The sequence below is a fragment of the Pantherophis guttatus genome, chromosome 3 (genome assembly GCF_059756535.1).
Source record: "Pantherophis guttatus breed Tessera chromosome 3, ASM5975653v1, whole genome shotgun sequence".
In the NCBI taxonomy this organism is placed as follows: Eukaryota; Metazoa; Chordata; class Lepidosauria; order Squamata; family Colubridae; genus Pantherophis; species Pantherophis guttatus.
The window spans coordinates 21,287,926-21,307,432 of record NC_142065.1 but is presented as its reverse complement, the minus strand read 5'-3'; the positions used below and the strand labels follow the sequence as shown (position 1 = coordinate 21,307,432).

The 19,507-nt window shown below is 38.9% G+C and overlaps 1 protein-coding gene across 2 annotated transcripts in view; it reads right to left on the bottom strand.

The window, feature by feature from the left end:
* ATP9A (ATPase phospholipid transporting 9A) overlaps positions 1-12,338 on the bottom strand; it is a 95,714-nt gene extending 83,376 nt beyond the window's left edge. The window contains exon 1 of one of the 2 annotated variants that reach the window (XM_034433019.3): positions 11,972-12,338. In XM_034433019.3, the coding sequence (XP_034288910.1) occupies positions 11,972-12,039 (68 nt within the window). In that variant the 5' untranslated portion in view covers positions 12,040-12,338. The remainder of the gene's footprint in view (positions 1-11,971) is intronic. The other variant, XM_034433018.3, reaches the window with a different exon arrangement.
* Positions 12,339-19,507: the final 7,169 nt, after the last annotated feature.

Here is a 19,507-nt window from a genome sequence, read left to right as displayed (position 1 = left end):
ATGAAAACCAGCTGGGTGACTTTGTACCAGTCACTCTCTCTTTGCCCAACCCACCTCACAGAGTTGTTGTTGTAGAGAAAACAGTAAGAGGAAAGAATAGTAGGTATGTTTGCTGCCTTGAGATATTTATAAAAATAATAAAGGCAGGATATAAATAAATAAACAAACAAACTTCGAAATGACACATGTAATTTGCATCATTTGCATGATGATTAAAATATTAAAATACCATCATGGCATGTACCAGACACTTATGTCTTCTACTCTTCTCTTGTAGCAATTACTTTTTTTGAGGTGGGTATGAGAAACCTGCCACCATGGTACCTTATATATAAGGAAGTCTCCACCACAACTCTGGATTGCAAGATATTAACTCAGCATCATAGAAGAAACAAGGACAAATAGAAGGCATTGAATTATGGTTAACCTCAAGAGGATAAAAAGCAACATGAAAGCTCTCTTCAAATACTTAAAAGGCTGTCACATAGTTGATTTTGTGTTTTTACTTTTTACCCTTGCTCCTCGTTCACCCAGGAAACATTTGCTGTTGGACAAATTGAACATTACAAAAAACAAGGTACTCTTTTAGCTTTCAAATGAGCTTAGCATTCTTAAAAACAGCAGTGCGTTAATAATGTATTTTAAATATTTATATGCCAGGCTTCAAATTTTATATTATATCCTGCAACTGCTGAAAATACAAAGAAGTACTTCCCCTTAGGCCAAAAAGATGTCTCATCTTGATACAAACAATACATCTAAGGCTATTTGCCATTACTGTTATCTGCCTTGAAGATTTTAGGAAATGCCAGTAAACAAGAGCCTTCTAAGAAACTAGCTGCCATTGTCACCTACTGCCAACAAGTCATCTTTAACTAGCCTGCTATGTCTGTTATAAGATCTCCAACACAAAGAAATTAGAGATAACAGGTTTTTCCTATTAGCTTTATTAAGTTTCAAAGAAACAATAAAATACAAAGTAACATAAAGGGGGAAAGGGGGAGGGGATAAAAGTGAAAAGTTAAAAAGTAACATACCCAAACACAAAAACATAATAAAACATACAGAAAAAGTGACCTGTGACTATTTTCAGTGCAGAGAAAATTACAAAACCTCTAAATTTAATAATATCAACATCTAAAAACTTTTAAAGTATTAATAACTAGTATCTGAAAACACAATATTCAAATACTCTCAATCAGTGTAATCTAACATATAAAAACCTATAACTAAATAAATCATAGTCATATATTTGACATTCCACAATCTTTATCTAGTCAAATTGGATCTAATCCTCAAATCCCAAAATCAAAAATTCATTTTTCTCCTTATCCTGTAGAAAATCTAACAATGGTTTCAAAGCTGCAAGAAATTGCAATATTCTAATTGCAAGTATTAATAGGTTTAAACCAGCTGTTGTTCCATGTAGATTTGTTTAAATCAGACAAAATGAAGAAAATGATTGAAAATTATACCAAAATGGTAAAAAAAAAAGGCAAGGCAAGTCCATATCTTGATGGAATGTTTACTAAGATGGGAAATTTTAAGATGTGCATATGCTGACAGAAAGAGAGATGATATGTCAGGGTAATTACATTTGTTGAAAGAAGTGAAAATGGTTGTGTATAAGAGTATGCTTCAGCCCTCTTTGTTATATGGAAGTGAGGGTTGGGTATGTCAGAAAAAAACATTAAGAGTTGAATGAAAGTGAGAATTAACACGTTATTAAATAAGAGATAAGATTTAACAAGAAAAAATGGGCTTTAAATGAATGTGAATACGTAAGTGAGTGAATATCATAAAAGAAGTCTATCACAATGTACCGGTAAAATAAAGAAACCTATATGAAAAAGCAGTGAATTGGTGCAGAGGAAGGAGAAGATTAAGAAAATTGTGGCTCTATGAAGATGATGACATTCTCAAAAAGAAGTAAGAAATTTGAAGAAAAAAGCTGATATTTAGAATTAGGATATGGATATGGATGAAACAAGGACTGGTTATAAGAAATGGAGAGCAATAATGAATGGCATTGGCTATAATTTCTTCTTTCTTCTTTTCTTATCCCATGCCTTCCTTATTCCATACTTTAGTTTGTTTGTTTTTTATTTATTATAGTTATTCCTATTTTATACTCAGTACAATATTTGGATATTCTGAAAGGGACAGTGTGATGGGTGTACAGTAGACCTACAAAAGTAGCACAGGTTTGTAATGGATTGTATTCAGTAGCACAATTGCCAAATTACTCAATTTTGAAAACAGAACTCTAGAGGGGAAAGCAGACATTTAGGCTACTGAGCTAGAGGAAATTCAACCCTTTGCTCAGTCAAAGCTGAAATCAAGTTAAAGCTTCCACCATGCTTTCTCTGTCCATCCTCAGTTTTAAAATAGGCAAGCTCATCACTTTTTTAGGCAAGAACCTTTCTCCTAGGAAGCTTTTCTTAACTCTCAATCATCAGGGAATATAATGGCTTTTTTGAGGGCCTACAAGTGTCGGAGTAGGGCACGTATCATGTGTCCCTCAGTGAGCTGATCATTGCACAGATTTTAGGATCAGCAGAACCATTCTCCCAACCCCCAATCCCCTAAACTGGTCTAGGAGGACACTGTGAAAGATACTTTTCATATTGTCGAGGTTAACAACCATTTCTATCAACCTTACAAAAATAAGAAACAGATGGAGACTGTATCCCTGCCCAAAAGTGAATCATATTAAACTTTTATGTAAGTGGGAGAGAGTGACATGAGAAATTTGAACTGTGATTCATAAATAGAGCTTGAATTTAATAAGCAGCAGTCACTGGAATTTCTTTCATAAGGACCTCTTACCTTTCTATAATAAAACGATCTTATCCACCTTTCCTACTGGATTCTGTGTCTGTTTAATTTGTTCCAGTCTAGTGTATCAAGAGATAACCAACAGGTGCCATGGTTGATAGCATCAAAAGCTGTTGAGAGATCTTGGAACATGAGCAGGGATGTGTTAACCCTACTATGCCCTCTCAACAGAGCTTCCATCATGGTAGAGGGTGTCATCTCCAGACCATAACCCAGTTAAACTGCCACCACTCTCAATTATCTTGATGGAGAATGATAAAATAATCCTACCTTATATATAGGAATGAAGACATGAGATGAAAGACATGAAAAATATAGGCAGGAACAGTTAAGAAAAATTAAGAAACATCTCAATGCTGGGATAAGAGAAGGCAAAACAACCCTCCTGAGTCTCTTTGATATAAGAACCTCTAGCAGGTTTCAAGATTTTGTTATACCCTACAATAATAAAGTACTATTCCTGAAACCTATGCATTGTCCATTGGGCTACCTCAAAGGGCAGACACTACCATCTCCATCAATGTATCTTTCCTGGCTAATAGAAGGCAAAAGGGAGCTCCTTGCAGAGACACTATTAGTGTAACACTTCTTTTGGCTAAAGTAAATTTTCGATAAGGAACTAAACATAAGCCTAATTCTTAAGGGGCTACAAAAAATAGGGTTTAGTATCACCATCCCAAAGCCATGTTTTCTTCGAAGTTTCACTAAATTAAATTAAATGTACTCCATAATAAGCTTCAAAGTTGAAGATGAAATGTGCTAAATGGATTTCATCCAAGATGCTCAAACATTTCACTCAGTTTCATGGAAAATCTTTAATTTTTAATACAAATTCTGCATAAGACCTCATGTGTCATAGCTGGGAGCAAAGTGCTCAGCAAACGTCTCCATCAGACTACAAAGGAAAGGAAATTATATACATTTGCCCTAAATGTGTACAAATTAATGCAATTCCTTATTCTCACATGATCCTAATTTTATTCAACCAGTACTACGGCACACTTGTTTGGCTTAGTAACATTTACATATAGAAGAGCAACAAAGATGATTAGGGGACTGGAGGCTAAAACATATGAAGAACAGTTGCAGGAACTGGGTATGTCTAGTTTAATGAAAAGGAGGACTAGGAGTGACATAATAGCAGTGTTTCAATATCTCAGGGGCTGCCACAAAGAAGAGGGAGTCAAGCTATTCTCCAAAGCAGGAGAGGGCAGGACAAGAAACAATAGTATCAACTAATCAAGGAGAGAAGCACCTTAGAACTAAGGAGAAATTTCCTGACAGTAAGAACAATTAATCAGTGGAACAACTTGCCTCCAGAAGTTGTGAATGCTCCAACACTGGAAGTTTTTAAGATGTTGGATAACAACCATGTTGTTCCACCAGGCTGGGCTATCAATGTAAAGATATTAATTGGTTTTAAATGGGATTTTAAATTTGGGGTTTTTAAATTGTGCCTATTATTTAATAATTTTAATTATTTTTAAATTTTGTCTGTCTTTGTGTTTTTAATTAGGCTGTACACCGCCCTGAGTCCTTCGGGAGAAGGGCAGTATAGAAATAAAATAAAATAAATAAATAAATAAATAAATAAATAACTATTTGTCTGAAGTGGTGTAGAGTTTCCTGCCTAAGCAGGGAGGTTGGACTAGAAGACCTCCAAGGTCCCTTCCAACTCTGTTATTCTAGTCTAAAATGTATATCTCTAAGAAATGAAAATTTCTATCCAACAGTCAGGAGACCCCCTACTCCTGTTTCATTTATTCTGGATGAAGCAAAATAATATAAAGCTTTCAGTCGAATTGTATTGAGCTTTTTAAGGTTCTCTGCAAGTCCTTTTTAAGAGTCCTGTTCATTTCATTATGTAAATAAATCAGAGACTAAAGAAAGATAAGAAATTGTTATTCCACAGGTTTCCCTAACCATTCTTGAAAATTTTACACTGAACAAATATTTTTATAGGAATATCTTGATGAAGAAGGTTGTTTTCCCCCCAAAGATCACTGAAAATGTTCCCTCTTGCTTTGTGTTTTGTTTTAATAAGAAATATATGTTTTTCATTGAGCATTTTGGGAACAGAAGCCCATCTTTCTATTATTTTTTCCAGTTCTTGGTGTTCCAGTGATTAGGATTATTTCCTAATCATTCAAATATAAGATTGTTAGGATGCAAAATTATTTTACGATGTAAATCAAACTAGGAAACTAAAAAAATATCCCCGAAAGCAAGAGCAACCCATTTCAATATTACTGTCAGTACTACATGGACATGTCCATAATATCACCAAGAGTTGGACTTGATTTAAGGAAAACTTTCTTTTAATCTGAAATTAATCTGAAATTGAAGACAATTGCAGCATAGGTCTGTTCTACTGAGTCCCACTGAGATTAAGATTATTTACAATATATCCAAGGAGTACGTACAGATTGCATCTTTAATCAATCCCATATGGCAGTTAGTCAATGAAGATGTTGATTAATCAATTAAGAGTCTAATCCCATAGATTTATATGCAGAAGCAAACCACTGGGTTCAGTGCCTTGATAGGCAGATCCAGGACTCAAATTCACAATGTATCATTTGCATATCATGTTTATATAGTATGAGAAAATTATGTATTTAAATATTCATATCTTGATTTTTGAGGGGAAATGCCTTCCTATTCCAATTTATATAGTTACTTCGAACATTTTCATATTGCCTATAAATAATAAATGATACTGTTTCTCTGTTTTTGGCTAAGATCAATTATAGTATTGATAGACAATGATGGCATCTATAAAAGAACAATAAAACTACAGAATTTATTTAAAGATATACAATGAACTTATCATTAAAAGTAAAGTAAAATAAATAATCAAGACATCTTCAAGGATGTATATCAGAACACCAAAGCACCAAATATATATTATATTACATATTATATTAAAACCACAACACTGAAAACAGTTAAAAGACATTGAATTATGCCTAAAAATTAGCAAAACATGTTTCATCACTGAAAAGATCTTGCTTTTGTATTTATATTTGTATTTGTATTTATTAGATTTATATACCGCCCTTCTCCCGAAGGACTCAGGGCGGTGAAGAGCCAAATAAAACACATAACAATATATAAAATTTAAAAAACAATTTAAAACATATTAAATGAATTTGGCCCTTACACATTAAAACACCCCCTTTTTTAAAAATGAATTAAAATTAGCAATTAAAAGAGTTAAAAGAGTTAGTTTAGTAACTACCTGACTCACTTCAATATCTACAAAGATGGTCTTGAAGTCTAGGCAGGAAATAATCCTTCAAGCTCCTTTAAGACTTTAAATACCATCATTTTGAGTTGGGTCAGACTAATCTCATTGTCCTACTGAGGACTAGTGAGAGTTCAGTGCTGTCTTCTGAAACAGCCCAGTATCTCATATATAAGATGATATAAGGCAGCTTTACTCGGAATTCCTTACATCCTGCAACACAGATGGTACTAAATATCTGTAACACCATCAAACATCTACATCAGTGGTGGGTTTCTACCGGTTCGGGCAAACCGGTAACGGCGGCGGCAGGCTCCGCCCACCCGCCCGGACATCATCATGGACGTTCTGTGCAGAAGCGCTGCGCACGAGCAAAGCAAACACACACATGTGCGCGCTCATAGTTCTGAACCGGTAGCGAAGGTAAGTGAAACCCACTTCTGATCTACATCTGCCTAGCTCAGGTCCTTGGGAAGGACTCATAGGCAGAAAAAAATGCCAAACCCAGTCTGAAAATTTGGCTGACTGTGTGACAAACCATATTTTAAAAAGGTTACCATAAATAGGACAATTAGCATATCAACCTGAACTGATACTATCAAAACTTGATAAGTAATGCTAGCGTAACTGCTGATATTTTTTTTTAAATGAAAAGGATACACTTTCCTGGTCTTTCCCAGTTCTACAAATGACAAGGATTTAGCAATTTATAATAAATGAATATATTAGAAACACATTAGGAGATCCGGACTCAGGCCAACATTTTAGACTGGATCAATATTTTTGAGATTGCTTGATGGAGCAAGGAGGAGGAATGATCAAGCCATAACCGGGAATTTGGAATTATATATTTATGGTTCATAGACACTATAGGTATTGTCTTATAAGCAGCCTTTCCTATCCTTCAAACACAGGTGGAGGTGCCTTCTCTAAAGGAGTATGTGCCCTTTGTAATTTGAATAACCTTTAAAAATTATTTTTACTAAGTGTTAGAAATAATAACTGGCTTAGTTGTCTACTCTGAGGCTTTTTCAGTTCACCAAAATGTTATCAAACTAATAGTGTTTACCAATCAGATGTTTTCATCTTTACTGGAAATAAAGTGGAATAATGAAAAGTAAGCTGGTCTTCTGAAAGAGTTGAAAAACTCTGAAAAACTAGCTAATACAAAAAAAAAAAAAGAATCCCCAGAGGCCAGGAAGGTAGACAGTTGAGAAAAAAAATAATGCTACATTAATGTAGCAACACGGTTCTATGCTCTCAACAACTCTTGATGGTTACAGGAAAGATCGCTTCCGTAACCCAGCTGAAACAACCAGACTCTCCAGCCTGTAACTAACAGAGCTTTGGAGCTAAGGTTACATTGATATAATTACTGAAAACATTACTAACAAGGTAAGATACACAACTGAGATAGTGAAAACACCAGTGGAAGTTGTATAATCCTCAGAAAGAGAACTGCAGCAATGGAGTGCTAACTGGCCTACACATTTCACAATCATGAGGTTTGCTTTTCATGTCAACAGAATCACCAGATTAATCCACTTCACTCAGCTACGTTATTTTCTAATGCTTGATATTATCATATCCTAACAAAATATCCATCCTTATGATCAGCTATTAGCTGTAATATGTTTACTACACTTCAATGTGCTCTTTAGTCTTTTAGGTATTCAGGAAGCTGCAGTGTGTGTTGCTGCAATGGTTTATGAGTCAGCCTTTGAAGGAAAACCCAAGAAACTTCGCATCTTGGAACAAAGGACAACAAGATGGCATCGACTCCCATTCATCTAACTCCCATTCATTCCATTCAACTCTAAAGTAGAAGTCTTCTACCTTAGATGATCATTTCAATACTGGCTACTCCATAGCATATGTGAGAAAGAGATGCTTTTACAGGTGGGGGACAGGGACACAGGGAATGCTACATGGCATATAGAACTTAGTTTGACAGTAGAACTGGAATATTTATTTATTTATTTATTTATTATTTATTTATTTATTAATTAGTTTGATTTATATGCTGCCCTTCTCCGGAGACTCAGAGCAGCTTACAATGCTTTTAAGCAATAGCCTTCATATTTTTGTATATACCTGCTTAGTAGGGCTTTTTGCACCCCCCAGCAGTGTTCTATTTTATACAAAGTCAGCTTATTGCCCCCACTTTATTATTTATTTATTTATTTTATTTTATTCAATTTCTATACCGCCCTTCTCCTAGTGGACTCAGGGCGGTGCACAGCCAGAACTAAAACACATACCAATACAAAATTTAAAATTATTAAAATAATTACATACTTTGGCCCAAATTTAAAACAATTCGCATTAAAACCCATTGACAGATTAAAACCTAAAAAACTAAAAAAAAAAGGGGGGGGGTTCACGCCAGCCCTGCTTGATGGAAAAGAAAAGTTTTCAGGGCACGGCGAAAGACCCGGAGATCCGATATCCTTCTTATCTCAGGGGGCAAATCATTCCAGAGGGCAGGAGCTGCCACAGAGAAGGCCCTCCCCCTGGGGGTCGCCAGCCGACATTGCCTGGCTGACGGCACCCTGAGGAGTCCCTCTCTGTGGGAGTGTAGTGGTCAGTGGGAGGCTATCGGCGGCAGAAGGCGGTCCCGCAAATACCCAGGTCCTATGCCATGGAGCGTTTAAAGGTGGTAACCAACACCTTGAAGTGCACCCAGAAGAGCACTGGAAGCCAATGCAGCTCATGCAGGAGAGGTGTCACATGGGAGCGCCCCCTTGCTCCCATAATCCCCCGCGCGGCCGCATTCTGCACCAGTTGGAGCCCCCGGGTACTCCTCAAGGGGAGCCCCATGTAGAGAGCATTGCACAAACCGGGTCCTTATTTTACCTACCTCGGAAGGATGGAAGGCTGAGTCAACCTTGAGCCTGGTGAGAATTGAACTCGCAGTAATTGCGGTCAGACAAGAAAATAAAGAAATGGATCATCAAACAATAGTAATAGCAATAGCATTTAGGCTTATATACCACTTTACAGCACTTTATATTGCAATTTGGGTCCTCATTTTACCCACTTCAGAAGGATGGAAGGATGAGTTCTTAGGCAAGTCATGAATGACTAGGCTCAAATTATGCTACTCTAGACAATTACATAAGGTCTAGCTCTCTGGAGAAGACTCTGGTGCTAGGAAGGTAGAAAGAGAAGAGGATGACCAGCAAATGAAGGGGATGAACTTAGTTACAGTAGTGAGGAGCTCACTGTTGGAAGGACCAGGTTAGTAACAGATTATGATGGACAAAATATATCTACTGGTTACCAAGAGTCAAAACTGACCTAATGGCACATAATTAATTAATACCCAGTAGAGTGCAATTTCCCACCCTTGTAACTTTCAGATGTGTAAACTTCAATTCCCAGAATTCCCCAGTTGATATAGCCAATCATAGAATTCTGGGAATTGAAAAACGACTGATATAAAGCAAAAAAGCTCAGGGCAACTTAGGGGTATTAGCCAAGAGGATGTAGCTATTGTTCCCTCCATATTACTTGCTATTTGAAATGTTACCTCACTTAACTTGATGATCAATGACACCTGTGATCTGATCTGCTAGCCATTTTAATATAAGGAATGGATGATCCTCCAAGCATTGCTAATATAGCTCGGATTACTCCTCCTCATTGGCTATCAGAACTAAAGCAAGAAGAATTGGAGTCCAACTACTACCAGATGTAATGGTATTTCTTACCTCTTTTAGATCAAAGTAGCTATAGTATTTATATACATATGCATACTGTACACGTACAGTATATATGTAGCAAATGACTCTTCTGTTTCTGAATGGAGTGGATAATCATTTCTCCCACAATGATTCTTTAAATTAAATTACATATTTTTTGTATTGGCCACCCTTCATTTCTCACCCCTCATTCCAATAATGATTATTTGAAGTTGGGCAGGGGTAGGTTTTAATAATATATATAGTTTATCCATGCCTCTCCAAAACCTAATAAAACAGGAATGCATTAATTTCTAATTGTACAATGCTTTCAAACTTTTATTTCAAAAAGGCGTTGCAGAGCACAATGAAGCACAAATGAAGCAGCCAGATCTTTTCCCATTTCTACCACATTTATACATACTGGCAATAGGAAATGCCAAACTACTTTTGTAAGCCAGCCAAGAAAAACAGAGAGAGATGATAAAATGCCCACTATCAGTTGAGCTTGACTTGAAAAGGACCTTACCTTTTGCACAGATTTGCTCTTTGCTTTTTTGGATCAAATCTTGATGACTTTTATGTGCAATAACTGAACAGCTTAGAACTTTCACCTCATAACCGTTCATCTCATAAATCAAAGTAAATAGTGCATTTATTTAACACAATCCTATATATTTGAACATATATGACGCACCTGTTTACTGTGAGTGACTTATATCTTTTAATTCCATGCAAGAAGTGGTTACTTGGCTTTAAGTATTTCCCCCCACCCCAGAAGCAGAATAATTAATGAATGAAACAGACATTTTTATGCACATGAAACCTGGTGTTCTAACATTTATAGATTGAATTTGTAGGTGGCGTTCAACATTCTTCTGTTTTACATTTCACCCTCTATGTCTCTCTTTTCCTCATGATGCAAATATGGGCTTATAAAATGTGCCTGACAACAAATGGTACACATTGACTTAGAAACAAAAGAGGCATCTCCTAGGAAGTATAAATAATTCTTGAAGCCCAACGCTATGATGACTTGAACTTCAGGCCTGCTACACAAAGAAATCAGAGAAACCGACTAGGAAAGGAATATGCTATTTCATTTGACAGCTTCAACAGGAATTTTAAAGGCAGAAAATATCCAGTAGCCCAGGTCAAAACAAAGAAACAAACAAACTCTAGGTCAGGTGTTCCTGATGGACAGGTATAATGTTATACAATCCAGAAATCAGCCATTAAGGAAGTCATTTCTGGGAGGAGGAGGGGGGGGGAAGAAAGCATTTTAATTGCTACAATGGAACAAGTTTAGCCTAATGCAGATACCTCTGGCAGGATTATTCCAGAAGATGCACTAGACTTTATACCAATGATTAAAGAGCACCAGCCCAAAGTTTACATGCTGAGCTGCCTAATAATGAAAAGGGGTGGAGCCACTCCCAAATTCATATTTGGTGGAAGTCCCTTTTGTTTTCTCCTGGTTGTAGGGACACTTTGTAGATACAAAGAGATGCTTCCTTCCTTTTTTTCCCCCTCCTTCCCAGCTTGGCCCAGAGAAGGGCCACTAAAGCCGTCTCCTTCCCTTCCCTTTCCCTTCCTCATCCAGGTCCTTGAGACTGGAATGGCAGCCTCTGCCTGCCTGGGCGTGCCACCTACAAATGGCGTCAGAATCAACCTGTCAGTTCCTGCCGTCCAGCCTTCCTCCCGCCGCCCGTTCCGGCCCACGTCCCCCCACAACCCTTTCCCCGGTTTATTGCTGAGGCTGCAGCGAAACGGGTGTTTACAGCAGGCGGGGTGTCGGGGGGGGGGGAGAGAGAAAGGTGGGGAAAACGATCCGCGGATCCCGGCTCGGCCAAGGGGAAGGCGCTGCACCGTATAGCATTTAGGGAATCGGCCACGGAAATCCCCTCCGTCGTTATCTGAGGGTTTTGGTCAGCTCGGAAGTCCGCCGTTTCGGCAGCCGAAACGGCAGGGCAGGCACAGACCCAGCGGCATTTCCCCTTAAAGCAGCCCCAGAATTAGCAGCACCGGGTAAGGCGAGTGAGCGAAGGAGCCGAGGCTGCCCTCCCTAGTTAGGGGCCAGGAACCAAAGCCGGGGCGGCGCGCCCTCAGCCATGGCTGAGGTTCGCTGCCTCGGCGCGGAAAAGGCGAAAGCTTGAATGGGGAAAGGGAGGCCGAGACCCTCGGAGGGAGGAGGAGGACTCACCCGCCGCGGTGCTTGTTGTCCATCCGCTTCTTCTGCCTGACCGGCTGCAAGGGGATGTTATCGGTCATGACCGCGGCAGCCGTGGCGAGGAGCGCCGGCGAGGGAGGAGCGCGGAACAGGTTCGGCTCGTCGCCAGCTTTCGCCTCGCCCGGCCCACACCCAGCCTCTCCGAGCTGGGAGGAGAGCGCGCCGCTGCCTGCCGAACTCGGGCGGGCTGGGGGCTGGGCGGCGGCGTCGCGCAGGTAACGTGGACTCTCACGCCGGCTCGCGCCGTCCCCTCCTCCCCCCCCCCAGCCCACCGAGCCTGGTGTGGAAAATGGGCGAGGGCCGTTTGCTTGGTCGCCTCAGGCGGTGGTGCCTTTTCCTCATTCCTCGCGGAGGGGGACACCTCCCCGGCTGCGTCTCTTGCCGGTTTTATTACCCTCCCTCGTCGCAATATCTTCCCGCCACTCTGCTCTTAAGGCTTGTGGCGGCTCTGGCCCAGGAATTTCGAGTGGCCTTTCAAGACTCTGGACTCCGTGGACATCATTCCTCCTTGCTTAAATCCCTCTCTCGCCTTCCTTTCGGGTGCGCTGCCTGGTGCTTTCAGAGGAGACGTTGCTTCTCTTCGCTAACCTACCCTCTCAGAGAGCTCTTGACCGGCTCTCCTCGGCTCGCCCTTACATACGTTCAGATCTCCCGTGGAGAAAGCTTAATATACAGCCCAAGATATTTGTTTGAACGATTCGGTTCACACGCACCGATTTATTTATTGGTTTGCAGTCCCAGTGTATATGAGAGCATATACACCAAAGACAAATTCCCTGTGTGTCCAATCACACTTGACCAATAAAGAATTCTATTCTATTCTATTCTATTCTATTCTATTCTATTCTATTCTATTCTATTCTATTCTATTCTATTCTATTCTATTCTAAGCATGAATTTTGAGGGCTAGATCATAGGATATAGCATTGAGATTACCTTGCTGATAATGAATAAATTAATTAGAGTTGGGATTGATTATATTTACATAGGAAATCAACAATAAATCCCAGCACTGTACCAGTATCTATTTATTGCTAAGATTTGTATACACACTTTTGTTTTGCCAACAAAAGTGCGCATATAGTCAAGCCTATGATTTTCCCAGTTGCAATGTATGGCTGTGAAAGTTGGACCATAAGAAAGGCTGAGCGCCAAAGAATGGAGGCCTTTGAACTATGGTGCTGGAGTAGATTGCTTGTTAAAAGGCCAGATCCTGAAGATGAAACTCAAATACTTTGGCCACCTAATGAGAAGGAAGGACTCACTGGAGAAGAGCCTAATGCTGGGAAAGATTGAGGGCAAAAGAAGAAGGGGATGGCAGAGAACGAGGTGGCTGGATGGAGTCACTGAAGCAGTAGGCGTGAGCTTAAATGGACTCTGGGGGATGGTAGAGGATGGAGGCCTGGAGGAATGTTGTCCATGGGGTCGCAATGGATTGGACATGACTTTGCGACTAACAACAGTAACAACAAGATTTGTGTACTGTTTCAGTCATAATGGTTCTTAGAGGCCTAGTTCCCATCCAGTAAACATAACAACATATAATACTGGTAATATAATTGCCAAATCAATACTTCAATAAATATCCAGTAACCATTTGTAATCCAACCATCTCCCCTGGTTTACCAGGAACAGCAACTTCATAATTAATGCCCTGCATTGTTCAATCATCGAAGGCTTTGCAGAAAGGCTCCAAAATGTTTGGGATAAACTAGGAAATCATTTTTAAAAAAGCATCTAGGAAGAATGCAATGAGGATCATTATGAAGAGTCTCAGAATGTCTAAGCCTGTCTTGCCATAGCTTCACTATTAGAAAAAATACTGGGATAAAATTCATAGAAAAGTAGCAAAATGGAAACAATGGTTCACTAAAAATCTCAGACTTGCCATTAAACACTTAGATGATCTTCCAGATATCTGGAACAATGTTCTATGGGCAGGTCAACCTGAAGTAGAACTTATGAGGGTACATTGATGTTATGTTTGCCAAAACCATTATTCATAATAAGAACCTCATTCCAAATATCAACATGGAGGTAGAGACATCATGACTGGAGAACACTTTCCTACATGGGATCTGGACAAGTTAGCATCCTTGAAGAAGCAGTATAAAGGCCATCTGCCCCTGTGCTGAAGCAAAAGTGGTCATGCAGCAAGATTGTTGATTATTTGCCATTAGGTTCATGTAGATAGGCCTTCTGTCAAATGATCTGTTTCTAACTGGTTACTTCACGATTCCCCAAGGTCAATCCATCAACAGTAATTGAATAAACCTAAAAGGCAGGCAATATCTACCATGTCAGTATTTTCATTGTCAGTTTTAGATTGGCTGCTGAATAAGTCGTCATTAGTTTGGTTTTCTTTATATTTAATCTTTTTTTACTATGCCTTTTGACTTTCATTACTAGAGGATGTAGATCATTTACATTTTCAGAGTACTATCATAAATTTTCCAGCAATTTTCTTCTTGCAATTTTAAAACCATTTGCTTCCAATCCAGCCTGTTTCAATATACTGTATATTCTGTTAAATAAATAAAGTGAGAATATACAGTCTTGTCTCACTAGAAGTCTGGAGCCAGTGTGTTTGGCCATGTTTGGTCTGGTTGTGACTTCTTATCCGATAGATAGATAGATAGATAGATAGATAGATAGATAGATAGATAGATAGATAGATAGATAGATAATGATCTAGATCCATCTATCTATCATCTATAAGACATTTGAAAGTTTGATTTGTTCTTCAAAGGCCCTTCTATAATCAATATATGGATTTATTTTTGGTGTTATTTGGTTTTCTTTATTATTTAGCATATTTTTGGCTTTGTGTTCTCCCTACTTCCTACACTACATTTCTTTCTGGTCTTCCCGTTCCCAATATTTCTCAAGCATAAGTGTAGGTTTTTCTCAGAAGAATGCTCCTTCCATACATGTACAGTACAAAGTGTACTGTACTACTCAACGAATTATGCCATCCCTCCCTTTTGATCATGCTGGCTGGGGTTTATGGGAATCAAACTGTAACACATAGAAAACAAATTCAACTCCTGTCCTTCAAGAAACACGATCCAATGTTTTTCTTTATGGCCAATAAATATAGTAATATTTCAAAAGTGTGGCAGAAACCATGTGCTGCAATTGCCATATTTCCTCGTTGTCTGTGCTGCATAGGATTAATGTGAAGTCTAAAACATCCAGAAGGCACCAATTAGACAGTACCTATTATACCCCCCACCCAATTTCTCTGCCTTGGTTGCATAATCTTAGGGAAATGGTTTTGAGAAGTCTTAAGTTTAAGAATCAGCATAAAATGTAGCAATACAGGATGAGTTTGTGTTTTGGCCATATCAGTTTGGAATTTGGGAAGTTATATCAGTGAGGATATAACTTGTTGGCAAAAGTCAGTTGATGCATGCATGAAATTAAGACATAGAATGTTGCAACAGCAGAACTGACAGTCCCACTTTTAATTCTAGAACGTTAATACAGTTATTGTAAAACTGTGCTTGCATGTTAGAAATGCAAAGGGGGAAAAACACCTCCTTGAGAAAAAGTCTGGCCTGGCTGACAGCTAACTTCTGTCTTACACAAATTTTATTCTTTATGCAAAGAACTGTTAAAATGGAAATTCTCATTTGTAGCCCTGAAGATGATTTCAAATGGAGGTATTTCATTATTATCAATGCAAAGACACCCTGGGACTAGTCCCTCTTTTCCTCCATTATACATTTTGTTCTGGTAAGGAAAAAGGTGTGGGAAAATATGGAAGGATTCCAGATGAGAGACAGTTTTGTCTTGATGCTCCATAACTTTTGGCTAATTATGAAGCAGTATGTTAAAATAAAAGCCCTCTCTGAAACTGTTTGCATTTCATTTTGTTACAAAAAAGTAAAAGTTTCTTACACAACAAGTTTTGAATGTTTCCATTCTGTAACCTCTCAGAAACCAGTTTAAAGCTAATATTCAATAGTTTTATTAATGTAGAGCCAGAAAATTGCTGGCTTAATTCTTGAAATGATCCCATATAAAGCAGGCAGGCCCAGCCTGTATTTGGGACAGTGTAAGGAGTACATATAAGGGAAATTCAAGCTTTGGATGGGCATTTTATCATGTACATGCACCATTTACTGCTTGAAAATAAACATCTCATTGTCTCATTGTTAACTGGACAAAATGGCCAATTGTTGGGCAACATTTTTAAACCAAGGTATGTCAAATAGGTTAACTTACAGAATGTGTCCAAAATCTGGAACCCATGACTCCCAAGAGAATGAAATTTGGCTGCTACTGCTGCTGTGGTCATGTGATCTTCATTTTCGACATCCAGTTTCAAAATCCCTCATGCTCTCACCCATACAGCAATAGCCATTTACTTTGTGCTGTGTGGATGAGAGCACACAGTGAATGGAAGATTCCTGATACTCCTTGCCAGATTCCCATAAGGAAACTCAATGCGGAAGCTGGCAAGAAGTTAGAAATTGCTCTTAACAGAATAACAGAGTTGGAAGGGGCCTTCAAAGTCTTCCAATCCAACCCCAGCTCAATCAGGAGACTATTTTAGACAAATGGCTGTCTAGTCTCTTCTTAAAAGCCTCCAAAGTTGGAACACCCATAACTTCTGAAGGCAAACTGTCCACTGATTGATTGATCTTATTGTCAAGAAATTTCTCTTTAGTTCTAGGTTGCTTCTCCCTTTGTTCATCCATTGCTTCTCTTGCTTTCTGGTGCTTTGAAAAATAGATTGATCGCCTCTTCTTTGTGGCAGCCCCTCAAATATTAGAACACCGCTATCATGTGACTCCTAGTTCTTCTTTTCACTAGACTAGATATACCAATTCCTGCAACTGTTCTTCATATGTTTTATCCTTTAAAACCTTCCCTTCTTGAAATGATCCCATATAAAGCGGGCAGGCCCAGCCTGTATTTGGGACAGTGTAAGGAGTACATATAAGGGAAACTCATGCTCATCCAATCGTCTGTCTCTCTCTTTCTAGAGTCTCAACAACTTTTTTTATATTGTGGTGACCAAAATTGGATGCAGCCTGAAAGAAGGCATGACTATTTTAGTGATCTGAAAAGAGATCATTTCTGCTGCACATTTCAAAGGATTTGGTTGGCCCTCCTCTTCATTACTACTAAAAACTTGTTCAATCCTCCACTCCTGAGCAGGCTAATTCACAAACTGCTTGCAATTCTGAGAAACAAACTACATCCCAATCATGTCCTTAATCCACAGACTCAGCCTTATTTTGCCCATCCCCTCCTAAAATAGAGACCAGCTATGAAGACATGTAAGAGCCAGTTGTTTGCCCACTTTAAACAAAAGCATTAAATTGTTGGACAGAACGTGCATTACATAAATTGAAATGCAAGTAACAAGTTTGGGTACCCAGACTGGAATTATGAACAGTACAGCAGTGTTGTGCATGCTTTTAATCTACACGTGGCACATTTATCTCATCTCTGTATCCAAACCCGGGCAAATGTACTGCAAATAATTGCTTAATTAATTGCTCGTATACTGCAATAAGCCATAATCACCTTTGATCTGATCTGGTGGGATGGCTTTATTTTTTTCTCATCTCTCCCCTTTCTAGTACAAGGTGGTAGCAGTTATTTAATAAAACCCTTCAAAAAACTGTCAGTATTTGCAAACAAGCTATAATGGCTTACATGGTCACTGGCTTTTATAAAAAGGCTATAAGGCATATCTTATATATTACTGTGTTGTATGGACTTTGGAAAATAACCCCAAGATTAGCAGGAATTTGGGAGGACACATTCACCCCAATAGAAGTTGTGGGAGATGGTTGGAGACAGAAAGTTCTTCCGTAGACTTGGATAACATTTTGTTTTGGTATAGTAACATTCAAGTCAAATGTCCTCTAAAAAGTAAGGCTGGAAGTTTTTGCTTCCAGCTGTCACAGGAAAAAGAAGTCTTTTACGATATTCATTTCTGGTCAATGCTAGAGTTTATTCTATTAGTTTCACATACCGTTCCACATCCAGTCACTTGGTAATAGCTTGTCCTCTATTCGTCAAGGCACAGAAGTTTATTTACATTTTATTAAGGACTATGCCAAGTTTCTCCAAGGTAGTCTTCCTTTTTCACTGACTCTTTCCAAAAACATCCTACAAATGGGTCTAGGAGGCTTTTTAAAGCTTGTTTTTGGCAGAGATGAATAATTCTGAGGGAAAGGAATTCCTTCTTTCATTTAAAATGGAAAATGTGTATTTTTGTATGTCTCTGGATTAGAAAGACTGAAGGTAAGAGAACAATCTGAAGTTGAATTTCTTTAAGAGAGAACTATAGCTGGCTTCAGGGCTTGGAGTTATGATTTTGTAGAAATGCCTGATCTGCAGTTTGGGAGCCCTCTTGGATCCAGCACTGATGCTGGATAACCTGATGGCATTAGTGTGTTAATAGTGGCTTTTATCAAGGTTGGCTGATTGGCATCAGTGTGATACAAGCTGGTTATCTCAATCTGTTGACAACCTGACCTAGAATGGGGAAGCTGTAGTGATAAATAGGGTCTCACATCACCCTTTGTAATGCTTTGCAGCAGCATCATACCACAAAGCTTGAAGATGCCTGCACAAACACATCATGGCCGAAATGTCACCCTCCTCCCATACTTGTGTCCCAAGCAGAGGTGGTATTCAGCCGGTTCTGGAGAGCTGGTAGCGGAAATTTTGAGTAGTTTGGAGAACTGGCAAATACCACCTCTGACTGGCCCCGCCCCCATCTATTCGCTGCCTCCCTAGTCCCAGCTGATCGGAGTCTCAGCTGATTGGCTGAGTCTTCTTTTGTTGCCCTGCACACGGAGCTGGAAAGCAGGTTAGTGGGGTGGGGAGGGAATGGAGATTTTACAGTATCCTTCTCCTGGAGTGGGGTGGAAGTGGAGATTTTGCAGTATCCTTCCCCTGCCACGCCCACCAAGCCACGCCCACAGAACCGTTAATAAAAATTTTTGAATGCCACCACTGGTCCCAAGTATGTAAATTGTGGCATTTGCATAATAATGTAGTCATGCATTTTGTCATCATTCCTCTGCTGAAACTTTCAAACAAAACTCAAGACTCTTATTATGATGGGATAAAGCTTTAATAGCTTGGGACCAAACTCTTTCCAAGACACTGTATGCCTGGAAAGTCCCTCCCATGTTGCTAGACCTTATTGAATTATCTTTGCAGTTTCTGCCAGGGATTCATTGAACATCAAGAGCCAATTGTGCCTTTTCATGGTGGGACCTAGGTTGTGTTTTGAGCCTGTCCTTTCCTTGTGTTACACTTTAGTAGGAAGCTTTACATTTGTAGTGCCTTGTAAATTGTAAGACATTTGTAATGCCTTTTACATGTTTTGAGTTTTGATTATATTTATATTGGATATAAATATTTGTAAACCACATAAAGCAAAACAAACATTTAATTTTAAAAAAATGCAATAGAAGTTTCTCTAGTGAATTGAATATGGTCATGTAGCGAAAATGAAAGTTTGGCTGCATCATG